Raw genomic sequence first — 13,096 nt, forward strand, 5'->3', positions numbered from 1 at the left:
GCAATTTGTCAGACTGCTATGTTGGCAATAAGTTGACAGAAAATCAGCTTGAGCAAAATTACAGAGAAGTTATTTCAATTACTTTTAGGCTAAGTTGGTGTTTTGCTGTGACAATGACATTATAAGGTTTAAATATTTGGACTACATTCAGTTAATAAAGAGGTGGGGTTTGGGAGTGGGAGGGCACCAGGTTGATACACATGATTAATCGTGTTCAGGTAAAGTGTTGTTATCGCCAATGATTAATTCACCCGAGGCCTTTATTAAGTTCTCCCCCTTGTGACCCTCTGATTTATTATCTCATTCACTAAGTAGTTTGCTGATAATGGCCACACATAATCATCTAACAAGACAACAGGGGTTTGTTAATGGACTCCATCTAGAGACCCATATACATATGGAAATGAGACCCAGTGGGGGAATTTGCAGGACCCACTTCCAGCTTCTGTGCCATCTAACGGCTTATTTTCAAAATATTTTCTCCAATTAAACCTCAACATGGCGAGGAAAATGCGTTTTGTAAGCGTGCGTGTATGTGCTTTGTCATATTGTATCCGTAAACTAGCTAAACACAGCTTCCTTGGGAACCTCGAGCTCTTTTCTGCGCACTTCAAATTGTGCTTGGTTATTTTGATAACTCATTCAAAGAAAGTCACCTGCCATTTGACCTTGGTTTTTGTCCCAACCAGCGCTCTTTGAAAACCTTGGCGGATATTGAAATGCTCTTTCAGACAAGTTCTCTTTGCAGTGGCTCCTCAAGAGCTTTGTCCAAGATGTTGGAAAAGCTGGAGATGGTGGTGAGGGGGGAAGGCTGCTTTTTTTCCCAACAGTGGCAGCAGTGGAGTGGCAGCGGTAGTGCAATGATTGGTGGTGACGGCGGCAGTGGTGGTGGTGGTGGTGGGGAATTTGGGGACAGAGAGGGGTGCAGGTCGGCTGTTCAAAGGCTGGCTTTTTACATTGTTGGTCAGTTGGGGATTAAGGTCCTCTGTGCAGCAGAATAGCCCCTCTAATTAAAAAGGATAAGAAGGCAGAAAAATAGCGAGAGGCACGGGAGGAAGCAAAGAAAGAGGGAGAGGGGAGAGCAAATTTGCAGAGAAAAGAAAGAAAAGAAAAACTGTTTTCAGTGTCACTCCCGCAGCCGGGCCCATCAATTCAGACTGGATTAACTTTACACTCCTCCTCCTCATTTCTCTCTGCCACTCTCTCTCCCCAGTCTCTTTCTATCGAGCAGTTTCCGAACTTTGCTCTCCACATGCACTTTAATCTTTTGAATGCATGCTTTCAAAGCATTTAGTTGACCTCATAAAGAGCTTCACCTGTATATTTCTGGGACAATCTTACAGGAAAACTTCACGTGTCATAGCTAAAGATGATGTAACAGTTTACCAATTATAGAAGCAAAACAAACCAAAACCATAGCCAGGAGCTAAACCCAATTACCAGCACCAGTTTCATTCTGCTAAAGGCTTGAATTTGTGTGTTAGGCTGCATTGTGTGTTTGCTGCTCACTATTTGCCATCATCAGAATGTGAATAGAGAAGGCTGTGTGCTGTGCCCCAGATGCTGGCTGTCAGTAGGTGGGCTGTTTGCCGTGGGGATGCCAGGTTGTGTTTTTGTTTGGCCCTCCTCTGTCCCGCCTGCCTCCCTCCCCTCAACTGGTGGGGGGTCCTGGGCTCCTGGGGCCAGTCCCTGCTGACCAATACCCAGGTATGAGGCCTCTCAGTTTGGCTAACACTATAGCCACAGGCCGTGGGAGGTTAACGAGGTACCAGCAGGCACTAGGCATTCAACTCTCCCATGGGGAAACCACAAGTGGTGGATGTATCTCAATGAAGGGCATGAATATGATGTGATATTAGCTATGACAGCCATGAGGCAGTGGACTATAATGGGAAAATTGTAATACTGTGCTGCAGGTGCAATATGAAGTACAGCACTGACACCAAACTATCAAAGAAGAATCTCCAAAATGTCATTTCACCGGAAAAGTACATGTAGCCGAACCACGCTAGCATTTAAAGGTGTTAAAATTTGCTATTTTATTTAATGTGTTGTTGCAATAATTGGATTTTGTCATGTAAATCTGAGCATGGCAATAAGTCCCCAGCCACACAGGCCTGGAGACTGGTTCTCTACCATCTATCAACCACTGTTTGCTAGGGGAAAATGTGTGCTCCCTGACAAGCTGGCAAGTGCTTGTTAGAGGTTGATGGTAGTTTCTGGGAAATCAGCTGCCTAAAACACAGTCCCAAAGGCCTATGGTCTGATCAGTGGCTATGTGTATTCTCTTACTGGGGGGGCAAATGTCTAATTGCAATTCCTTTGGTCACTAGTACCTAGCTGTAGTCACTCTGCTAATTTTTTGCTAACTACTAGCTGAGCAGTAGTAAAGTTTGTCTCTGGTTTGCATCCTGTAAGTCGTACAACCACTCGGCTAGCAGTTGGCCAATGTTTGCAGACAACCCAGCATCTTCCATGCAAACTACGAGTGACCTCAGCAAAGCAATCATAAGGAGGTTTTTGATGTAGCACCATCTTTGGTGCCAATTTTACCTGGCAACAGCCAGCAACCTCTAGCAACTATTTACCAACCAGTTGGGGAGCAAACATTTTTCTCTCCCAACCAATAAGACACAAAAAGCTCTATACACTTTTTTTTGCCAGTGTGACTTCACATTTGAGTTGCTGGAAAACAGCTCCCCCTCACAGGATAAGAAGGTTTTTGTCTCCGTTGTTCAGCTGCTGCCCAGAGCCTTCTGTTAGTACAATAGTTAAATATCGAGGGACGCTCGGTTTGTCTTCTTGTAATCATCAATACATGTATGGCTTCTTCCACAATGTCTATCAATAAAGTTATCATTGTCAGGTGCAGATGGCAAAAGAAAAAAAAAAATCACGATAATGTCCAATATAGTTTCCCCCCCATCAGCGTGTAACAGATGGGATTGACAGAGTGGGCCAAGTCATTGATTTGACCTTGATTTAGGCCTAGACCACTGAAGTGAGAGGTAGTCAGAGGAAATAAAGATTAAGAATATTAATCCATGAAGCGATACAATTTGGTATATTGTGTTTACATCATGTAAATGTTACATTTACCCCCATTTATACCCCATGAATTAAGAGAACAAACTCTTTCATTAGATTGTGATTATGATATCTTTAAACAAATGTTTAATATTTAAAGTCTGTCACCCTGATGTACAAGGAACAAACAAATGGGTGCTGGAAAAGAGAAGTGGCAGCAGCTCAACATACTTCCCTCATGCCAGCATTATCCAGTACACTCTGAGAGAGAGCAGCGTTGCAGTCCCACGATTCTTAGCCTTCAATTCGTCTCCCTAACAGCAGGAGAAACCGTGACTGCGTCGATTCGCCGGGAGACAGGGGGAGGGCATATTGCCACAGACATTAACAAGCGACTTCACCTTTTAACAACCACGGCTCCGTTTAGCTGAAACGCTCCCCAGGGCTGTTAGATATTTTCCGATGAATTATATATCAGAGCTGAAGATGAAAGGACTCTGCGTGAGCCAAGAACATCGCTGTGGGACAACAAGGAGACCAGATATTTAAGCCCGGTGAGGCTGTTTGTTTTAGCGTGCATCCATGAAGGCAGAAAATGGGAAAACTCCACGGCCTGCAGTGAAACTGTAAAGGCTATAGGCCTATAGAGATTTGGAAAGATCCAGAAATGACCAAAGTAGGCACTTTTTAAAAAAAAGAAGAAGAAAAAATAAGGGTAAAATCACAGTTTTATTTATTTATTTATTGATTGATTTTAAAGCCTTTATGCAAGGAATTGACACGAATGGTGCTGAGATTTGCTGTAGCAGCACACAGAGTGCAGGCCTTATTGATTTCAGGCTTGTCTAACAACCCAGCAGCCTCGCAGTCTGTTCATCTGGCACATAGACTCCTAATTAGTTGTCTAACCTGCTGTTTGTTTGGGAGCATCAATCAAAGCCTTCATTTAGGGATGAGGAGGCCAAAGTTTTGTCGGAAACTGATGATTTTTTTTTAAATCCAAACCGACCTGGGATCCAGGATTAAGCCCGAGCACAACAGATGAGCGAAAAGAAAAGAGCATAGAGGGATTAGCTTTAGTGGTAATCTAATCCCGAAATGCAACCTGCACCTCCTTCCTACAACCACAGAATTTTTTTAAGCACACACATTGCTCAGGATTTGACTGTAGGGAGTGGGGGCGCAAAGTTTCAACCAACATTTACATTTATTTTTTCTTCATATGTTCTTCATGGAGTTACACAGAATCAAACCACAACAGATCTCTCCGAAATTATTATTATTATCATTATTATTATTATTATTATTATATTATTATTTTATTTTATTTTTTTTCTTATTTTTTAATATTTTGTCTTCAGCCTCCATGTCAATCCATCTACTATAATTATGTTATAATAGCACAGCTGGTTTATTGTAATATTTGATGGTCACAGCACTGATGGCAACACACCTTAGCCCATAAATACCATGCCATATTTTACCTGTGTCAAAATATATCAACGTATATGTAATTACATTATTTTTTAATTCCCTTTGCTGGGCATCAGCGATGCTTCGGAGCCAGCAATAGGCCACTTTTCTCCAACTGCATCTTTTGATACCCCCCTGCCCATCATATTTTGTCTCATTTCCATTGGCTGCTAAAATTCTTCGCCCCCTCCATCTCTTCCTTCCTTCCTTCCTTCCTTCCTCTCTCTCTCCTCTCACACACGTTCTTTCAGCATAAATACCGAGCATCTCTCGGTATTATCCACATCCAAAGGTTTACCGCAGGCACATAAATCCTTCACAGGCCCATGACCAAAAACCGAGCGCCTAACAACTGAAGTAAGTGGCCCATTTAACTTCCGCCGTTAATTTAGATTGACTCTATTTTTTTTTAATTATTATTATTTTTTTTTTTTTTAATTGACAATGAAAGCCACTGGGAGCTGCTTGCCATGAAGCTAGCCTACAGGGAGATAATTGAGGAGGCGTGCTCAGGGGGAAACTTTTTTCCCTGTCTTGCCTCTGCCGGGCTGCACGCCTGAAGCAAAGACGCAGTGAGCCGAGGAATAGCGGGACTGTGGAGCAGTCCGCAACTTGTGGACGTTTCAGTAGAAGCCTTGGATAGAATTAAGCTTAAACACATCGAAATCAGTTCGTTTTTTGTATCTTATTCAGGGGGAAAGCCCCTCAGATTATTTATAATAATAACAACAACAACAACAACAATAATAATAATAATAATATAATACAGCTTTAATTACAACCTGCCTGATTTGTTTTTTTAAATGTGATAGCAGTGCATTAAAAAACTTTGTTTAATAATAATAATAATAATAATAATAATAATAATAATAATAACAGAGGCCCACATGAGCGTTTGTCAGTTTGGGAAAGTGAGTTGTGCGGCTGGTTGTGATGGGGCTTGGGGGTAATGGGGGGGGGGGGGGGGGGGGTCTGGCAGTCAGCTGGTCTGATAAATACAATGCCAGTCTTTGTTTTATTTTCGTGACGCAGAAAATTAAGGAAGCCTGAATGCGGAGTCGTGGCTGGCGTCCTGTAATCAGGCCAGCGCGTGCCGTCCGGATTATCTCGTTAATTTCTTACAGAAGGAAGAAAAAGGGGAGGAAAAAAATATACCAGCCAATAATAATTAAATATCCAGGCAGGGTATTTATTATTGAACGGGGTTGAAATAAAGCGACAGATTGAGCACAGGAGTGGCCGTTATGTTGGCTGTATAAAAACGAGGGGTCCGGCTCGGAGCGCCCCGAGTCCTTGTAAAACTTGTAAAACTTATTCTACAGGTAGGTGTAAGTGGAAACGAGAGGCCTCGGACCGGCTGCAGATGTCTGCGGAAGTTAGCCCAATATATTAGCAATTAATAAAATATTAAGGTGTGCTTATCATCTGATCAAAGAGTAAGTATGTCTTTAACAGGACCCTCGAAGTAAAACTGTCACATAATGCAAAATGTTTTTTCTTTTTTTTCTTTATTCGATTTTTAATTTAATGTATTTTTATGTTTGTATTTATTTGTGCAATTTAAGAGTTTGTTTTTGAATGCCTAAATTTTTTTTTAAAAATAGCTTCCACGTGAGGTTGAAATTAAAATGCTATTTTTTTTTGGGGGGGGGGGGGGGGGGTGTTGTTGTTGTTGTTTTGCTCGTAAAATTGACCTCCTCTAAAATGATTGACCATCAACAGAGAAGGCTATCTCTTTGTTTGTTTAGATTAAGTCCTCCTCTCTAATCAACACGTTTCGATAGTCTCACCTTTCCAAATCTAATTCATTAAGGAAAGAGGGTGTGTGTGTGTGCGTGTCCATACTTCAAGGAGGAGTTTCAACCTTCACTTTGGGGTAAATGTCTCCGTGTTTCAAATTATCTGTTCTTCGTATTTTAATGTCGTTACATTTGAATGCTCAGGGAGGTTTTTAATGGAAACAAACAAAGGGCCGGTATAAAGAAGTAAAGGTGCTCGGTTGTGTTTGAATGAGCTGCTCAGTTTGCAGCGCTGGCTTCTTTTGTTTGTTCCCTGAAGGCTTTTGTTATCAGCATTACTTATCGGTCAACACTGGGCTTTGTCTCTGCAAATGTCCCCCAATCAGCTGTCTATTTAGCTTCGCCCAACCTGTGGGTCTATGCTAATTGTGAGCCCGGTTGGGGCCCAGTGTGTGCGCGCATTTTAACGACAATGTTTTGTTTTCGGTGGGTACTAGTAGAGGAGGAGCGGAGTGTGTTTCAGGGGTGGGGAGTTGGAGGGAGGTGTGTGGGGCGGGGCTATAGTAGCAGTGTGTGTGTGTGTGTGAGGAGAGGGGAGGCACTGTGTATGGGGGGGGTTGATGGCGTAAACGCCTGTCAGCCAGACAGAGCATCTTCAGTCTGGTACGGACAGCTGGGGGTCTCCACTTGGCTTTAAGAGCACTGCCAGTTTAAGAGGACGCCCACTTCTTTAAACCCGGAGCTCTGCGCACGGAGCGCGTAAAAATTAGCGGACTGATTTCAAGAACTCACTTTAAAAAGAAAGAAAGAGGGCGAAAAATGGTTATGTCTCACTTCAGATTCGCCTGGACGACTTGACTCAGTAAACAGAGACGCGACCGGATTTTTAAAAAATAAAAACAACCCTCTCTTCTGAGATATTTTTCTTATTTCTTTCCATTGGTGCTCCTTTGACCGACACTCAGCATGATGTCCTATTTGAAGCAACCGCCCTACACGATGAACGGACTGAGCTTATCTACCTCAGGAGTGGACCTGCTGCATCCTTCCGTGGGATACCAAGGTAATATACCCTGTAAGCCCGCAACCACTTCACGATAGAAAAAAAAACTGTCTCTTAAGGTGTCCAGCAGGTTTAAAACATTTAACGGAATGCTGAGTTATCTCAGCTGAAAACGCTGATAGTTGTATTTAATGCTCAGGTGAGGATACGGAACAGGCAACATTTCTAGGTGAGAAGTTGCTGGATTCAAATCGTGCTAAAAGTCAGGATGTGCCAATAATCGCTGTTTTTCTCCCCATTTCTTATCAGCAACCCCCCGCAAACAGAGAAGGGAGAGGACGACCTTCACTCGGGCCCAGCTCGACGTGCTGGAGAATCTGTTCGCCAAGACTCGGTACCCGGACATCTTCATGAGAGAGGAGGTGGCCTTAAAGATCAACCTGCCTGAATCCAGAGTGCAAGTAAGTCGTGAGCATAACTGATAGCGCGAGCCTGCCGAAGGAGGTCGATATTTGGTAATTGTGTCAGTGAGAGGTGAGAGAGGCTCCCCATTCACAGGAGAGGTTGACAACAACACCTCTGAGACTGTATTGTTACTTCCTCATTTATTCCCATTGGGAATGTGCTCACTTGTAATTCTAAAATAGGCTATATTTTTTTCCTCGCATTTCTATTTAATTATGGCCCATACTACTCCTACAGGGAAGTGAGATGATGAGAAAAACAGCTAATTTTTGTATTTACCCCACTGCGGTTACGTGTTCAATATTTTAATGTGTGAATTCTTTATTTATTTTAACATTATTTTTCATTATTGCATTTAAAAGAAAATGATACCTATAATAATCCCAGTAATTCTCTCTCAGGTGTGGTTTAAAAACCGACGGGCCAAACATCGCCAGCAGGCCCAGCAAACCCAGACTGGCGTGCAGAACAAGGCTGTCAGCAGGCCGGTGAAAAAGAAAGGCTCGCCAGTCCGAGAGGCCAGCTCAGAGAGCGGAGCCAGCGGCCAGTTCACGCCGCCTTCGAGCACATCAGTCCCGGCTGTGAGCAGCAGTGCTGCTCCCGTGTCCATCTGGAGCCCTGCTTCCATCTCCCCGCTCTCAGACCCACTGTCTACCTCCTCCTCCTCCTGCATGCAGCGCTCGTACCCCATGACTTACACCCAGGCGACGGGCTACAACCAGGGTTACACGGGCTCCTCGTCCTACTTCACGGGGATGGACTGCAGCTCCTACCTTTCGCCCATGCACCACCAGCTCTCCGCCGCAGGCTCTGCCATGAGCCCCATGAGCAGCAACGGGGTGTCTAGCCACCTGAGCCCGGCGTCGTCCCTCTCCTCCTCGGCGTATGGACCAGCGGGGCTCGGGTTCAGTGGCTCTGCAGACTGCCTGGACTACAAGGACCAAACAGCCTCCTCGTGGAAGCTCAATTTCAACGCGGACTGTCTGGATTACAAAGACCAATCAGCGTGGAAATTCCAAGTGTTGTGAGGGGTACGAAATAAATGGACAGCTGTCGTTAACTGCAGACTGTACAGGCAAATTAAAGCCCAAGGTTTGGAGAGGCAAGTGTGGCGTTTCCCCCCCCTCACACACCACCACGACCACAGGCCCTAACTTCTACCTCGGGGCAAAGCATAGACGAGGACTGGCGGGCGGCTGTCTCGCGTGTTGGGCTAACTTATTAAAAATACACTGACTTCTTAACTTTGATCAAGGGAACGGAACAAATTTGTTAACCAAAAGTGAGGAAAAGGATCAAGAGATCGAAAGATCCGAATCCTAACTTGGTTGAGTTTGAGGGACATGGTCATGTTTTCTCCTTAGCTACTTAAAGACTCCCTTCTTGTCTTTTTTTTGTTTTGTTTTTATTATTAATTTTGCTGGATCGCTGAAGAGCCCCTTTGATGAAAACGCTGCGCAGGAGAACGTGTGCTTGCGCTGTGAGTGAGTGAGAGCAGCTCTGAACATAAACCTGGATGCACTATTTAATTTATGAGAAAATATGTGGAAGTTACGAGACAATCAGTCCATGTGCGTGTGAGCATAAAATCCCTGATGTGTTTATTTTGCCCTTGTGTCTGTATTTTTTTTGTACAACCTGTATGCAATTGCGCTTTGCGCAAAACCCGTGTGCCACGAGCCAGCTGTGAATTTGATAGTTTTTTTAATGTCTCGGGTGTTGTTGATAAATTATTATAAGGAGATATTAGTTAAAATAGGGAGTGCACGATGAATGAAGCAAGCAGTGAGGAATTTCACTCGAGCTGTAAAGGGCGGGGGGTGGGGTGGGGGGCAACAAACGAACACACTAAAATCCCAATAAAAACAACTTCAACTGATCCACCTCGGCTGCACTTGTGCATCCATCTGATCCATTTCTTGTGTTTCTTTCTTCTTTTATCACGTGTTTCATCGGGGGAAAAACACAGTATTCTATCGCCTCCGTTTATTCAGTTCAGACATGAATGCCATCGTTTGCGGTTAATTATCTGAATTGTGGTTTCTTACTGCTGATCACAGCTGCCTACACAGTTCACCGTGTCTGTCACAACTACCCGGGCAAGGAGGAATTTGAATTATGACAGAGCTATGTTAATCCCGTCTCGTGAAAGCGGGTAATCCCAACATTTTCATTCACGCGCGCCACTGGCCCGTTCACACGGAGAAATGTGACACGGCTGTGCTTGCTCAAGAGTCCAGGGGCAAACACGAGCTTAAAGACAGGTTGTGCGCAAAATGTTCCGTTAAACATCAGTTTGGTTCGGAGGGTGTGTGTGTGATCATCCGCTGAAACGCCAGTGCAAAAACAAATAACACAATAAAACGCTCCCCTTCCTTAGAAATGAAGAAAAAGGGGAAAAGTAGTTTTCTCTAATTGAATATGTTGTAGGCCCAAACTCTGGAGGCTTTTCTTTAAAGACTATTTAGAGAGCACACATGACTCATTTCGAAAATCATATTTACCCACAAACGCTTTTACGCTTTCCTTGGTCCCTGATGAAGTATTCACTCTCAGTACGGTGTTATCACAGCCAGCATCATGTGCAGTTGCTGACATATGGGTTTGTGTATAGTGGTCTTAAACCTATGGCCAGCCGCTTTGGGGTTTAAGGAAGAGAGAGCCCGTGCGTGGATTAAATCATAGGAAGGCTGATGTCACTCCTCTAATTAGGATGTGACATGAGATGTCAGAACGTTCATTGAAATCTGTGGCTTTTTGCTGCCACTGAAGGGTTTTGTATTATTCAGTTGACCCCCAATTAGCACTAATTGATGCGCAATTATGCTTCCGCAGAGGAACAAATGTGACTGCAGCCTTTTGAGCGCTCTTATCTATTTATTTTAAATACCTGTAACACTTTAAAGCTTCTGTGTTTTAATCAGATCGTTTGTAAAGAGAAAAGGCTTGAAATTAGCACAGGCTCTAAAACCTAAATGCAGACGACATTCGTAAGATAAATAATAGATATTATTAAAAATGTAGAACAGCTGGGAAATGATGAGTTGAGGAAGAATAAAATTATTTATATGAATAGGGACAAATCATAATATGAGAAATGTTGACTATAATTGATGGAGAAAAAACCCGAAACTGAGGTCTCAATATAATTCAATCCACGTATCTATAGAGTTGAGCTCCTGATCAGTTCTCGGATAAAAACAAACAAACAATACAAATCAGTGCAAAAACCTGTTCCTAATAAATTGCAGTCTGGATTTTTATTTTTATCGGTCACAACAGTGTCAAAACTCCAACAGGTTTTATAATAAATGTTAGCAAAAAAGCAGTAAGTCGGTCTTCCTGCAGCGAGGGGGGCAACCGGGAGGGGGGGCAGAGTATCCATTCGGTTTTAATTACGCACAAACGGCACTAAAGAGGACGTATGGGCCAGGCAGACGCGCTTCATTAATCCTCTCATCGCATTTGAGGATGTTCAAGAATAATAATAATAAAAAGAGCCTCTTCTTGGCTGAGAAGCCCGCACATTTTGTCGACCCTCGCCCCGAGGCAGGGCTTTCCCCAAGCGGCACCACTTCCTCTCGGCCAGGGATTTCCGGGTTTCCCCGCCGGCGAAGAGAAGATCCGAGTGGACGTGCGTCTCGATCCTACTTCACAGCGGCGACGGAGCGGGCACACAAACAACAATTAACTCCTGTTGATGGTGACAAAGCGTAACGAGAGAAGGACACAAAAGTAGCCTGAAGTGCCACAACACACTTTTAGGAATACGGGCTTATTTAACAGGATATCACATAAATTTCACATGGGAGGAAAAAAGTTCCAATTTCATTAGCTTTCTGAGACACTGACGTCATTACAGACTTTTATTTATTTTTTTAATTGACCAATAACGTAGCCTATTTGGTACTATATCAGTTTACTTTAGGTTAAGTAAAGAGCAGAGTGGATATTATTTTATTATAACAGTGTAATTACACACACTGTAAAAAAAAGAAAGAAGACACCGATGATGATGATGATGATGATGATGATGATATAAAGGTGGTCTATCTATGTATCCATCTGGTCATGACAGAGTCTGTATCAGTTCATTAGCACATGCATAAAAAAGATGTGCTATTTTGATTGACCCCTCTTGGTAACAGACCTAAATGCCCCTTGCAGACTGTAAAGAGAAATATCATAACACTAAATATTAAAAAACGATGTTCAGTTTATCAAAAGTGGCCTGTCTGATTGATTTTAAACCTCCAGTGCAGCTGCAGGGTGTTCCTGGCAGACGTATGACATACAACAATAAAGTAGCCAGTAAAGATATTGGGGCGACCCTCCTCTACATTTGAATACAGTAACCGTCTGTTTTGAGATATGGACCTGCTTCCTTCTACGACAAATAATGTAAGCACACGATGAACTGAACAGACTTTCTCGTAAAAAGAAAAGAATATTTTTCGAGATGAACGGCCAGTCGGTGAGAACATAACCGAAAACTATTGTTATGCATAAGTATGTGTCCTACATTCCCAGGGAGGCAATGTCTATCACATATGAGCACAGCAACACATACATAATTCATCCGCAACAACAGCACTCATGGAATCTCATTTAAATGAATGAAACAATAGTGTCTCTGTGCTGTCGTCAGACTGGCGGTTGAGAAATATGCTAAATGGTTCAAAAAGTACTAAAAGAGTGTTAACACTTCATGACCTTTTCTATCCACGTTAATCCATGTAACGTTTAGAGTGATTTCATCTCATGGATTACACAATTTGATAAGATTAGACTAAATTCTATCGGATGCACACACGCTAAATGTCGCCATGTGTTGCTTTAATGGGACTTAAAGCGTGGCAGAACACTCAACTAGGAGCTCACTTTAAAGCAGACCTCGTTTTAAATTTGCTTTCATTTGCACCTCGTGTCATTCTGGTGTAAATGCTCGCTGCTACTGTCTCATGAGCTGCTTTAACTGTAAATGCCGCTGTTGTTCCTGCTAGAAAAAAGCTCAGCAGTGGTGCTTTGACTCTGCACTTCAGCCATCATACTGCCACAACAATAAAAAGACTTTACCAGAAGAGCGTTAAAGAACATTATAAGTGTTTTGAGCAAAATGTGAGCTTATTCTGCAGAATGTGACCTCTATGATTGTTAATTTACCATGATTAGACAGTTAATACTGCTGTTTAACACTATAGAGGGCTAAAGTAGAGATAGGTTACAGCACACTATATATATACAGTTTAGATTTAATCTAGAATAAATCCAAGAAGCGATTTAAGGGTCAGAGAAAAATAAAACTGGACAGTTTTTAACTCTTTAAGCTGCCTATAAAAGCACAGAAGAAGAAAAAGGAGAAAGGCTGCTCTTAAAGGCATCATAAGTT

General features: G+C 42.9%; 1 protein-coding gene and 1 long non-coding RNA gene across 3 annotated transcripts in view; one reads left to right on the plus strand and one right to left on the minus strand.

Moving 5' to 3' along the window:
• The window catches only part of LOC146691594 (uncharacterized), a 28,823-nt gene that overhangs the window by 2,005 nt on the left and 13,722 nt on the right, over nucleotides 1-13,096 (minus strand). The gene's annotated exons all lie outside the window — the stretch shown is intronic.
• On the plus strand, nucleotides 4,797-9,519 carry LOC146691595 (homeobox protein OTX2-like). 2 transcript variants are annotated; one of them, XM_085431469.1, is made up of 4 exons: nucleotides 4,797-4,857; nucleotides 7,205-7,302; nucleotides 7,552-7,703; nucleotides 8,109-9,519. In XM_085431469.1, the coding sequence occupies exons 2-4, from the start codon at nucleotides 7,206-7,208 to the stop codon at nucleotides 8,733-8,735; spliced, it is 876 nt and encodes a 291-aa protein (XP_085287595.1). In that variant the 5' UTR covers nucleotides 4,797-4,857; nucleotide 7,205; the 3' UTR covers nucleotides 8,736-9,519. The 2 variants fall into 2 exon arrangements, with proteins under 2 accessions (XP_085287595.1, XP_085287594.1); XM_085431468.1 differs by lacking the exon at nucleotides 4,797-4,857 and having other exon boundaries at nucleotides 6,884-7,302.

This window comes from Copadichromis virginalis, linkage group LG15 (genome assembly GCF_057382275.1).
Source record: "Copadichromis virginalis isolate Kocher_CV1m ecotype Utaka linkage group LG15, C_Virginalis_male_GT1.1, whole genome shotgun sequence".
In the NCBI taxonomy this organism is placed as follows: domain Eukaryota; kingdom Metazoa; phylum Chordata; class Actinopteri; order Cichliformes; family Cichlidae; genus Copadichromis; species Copadichromis virginalis.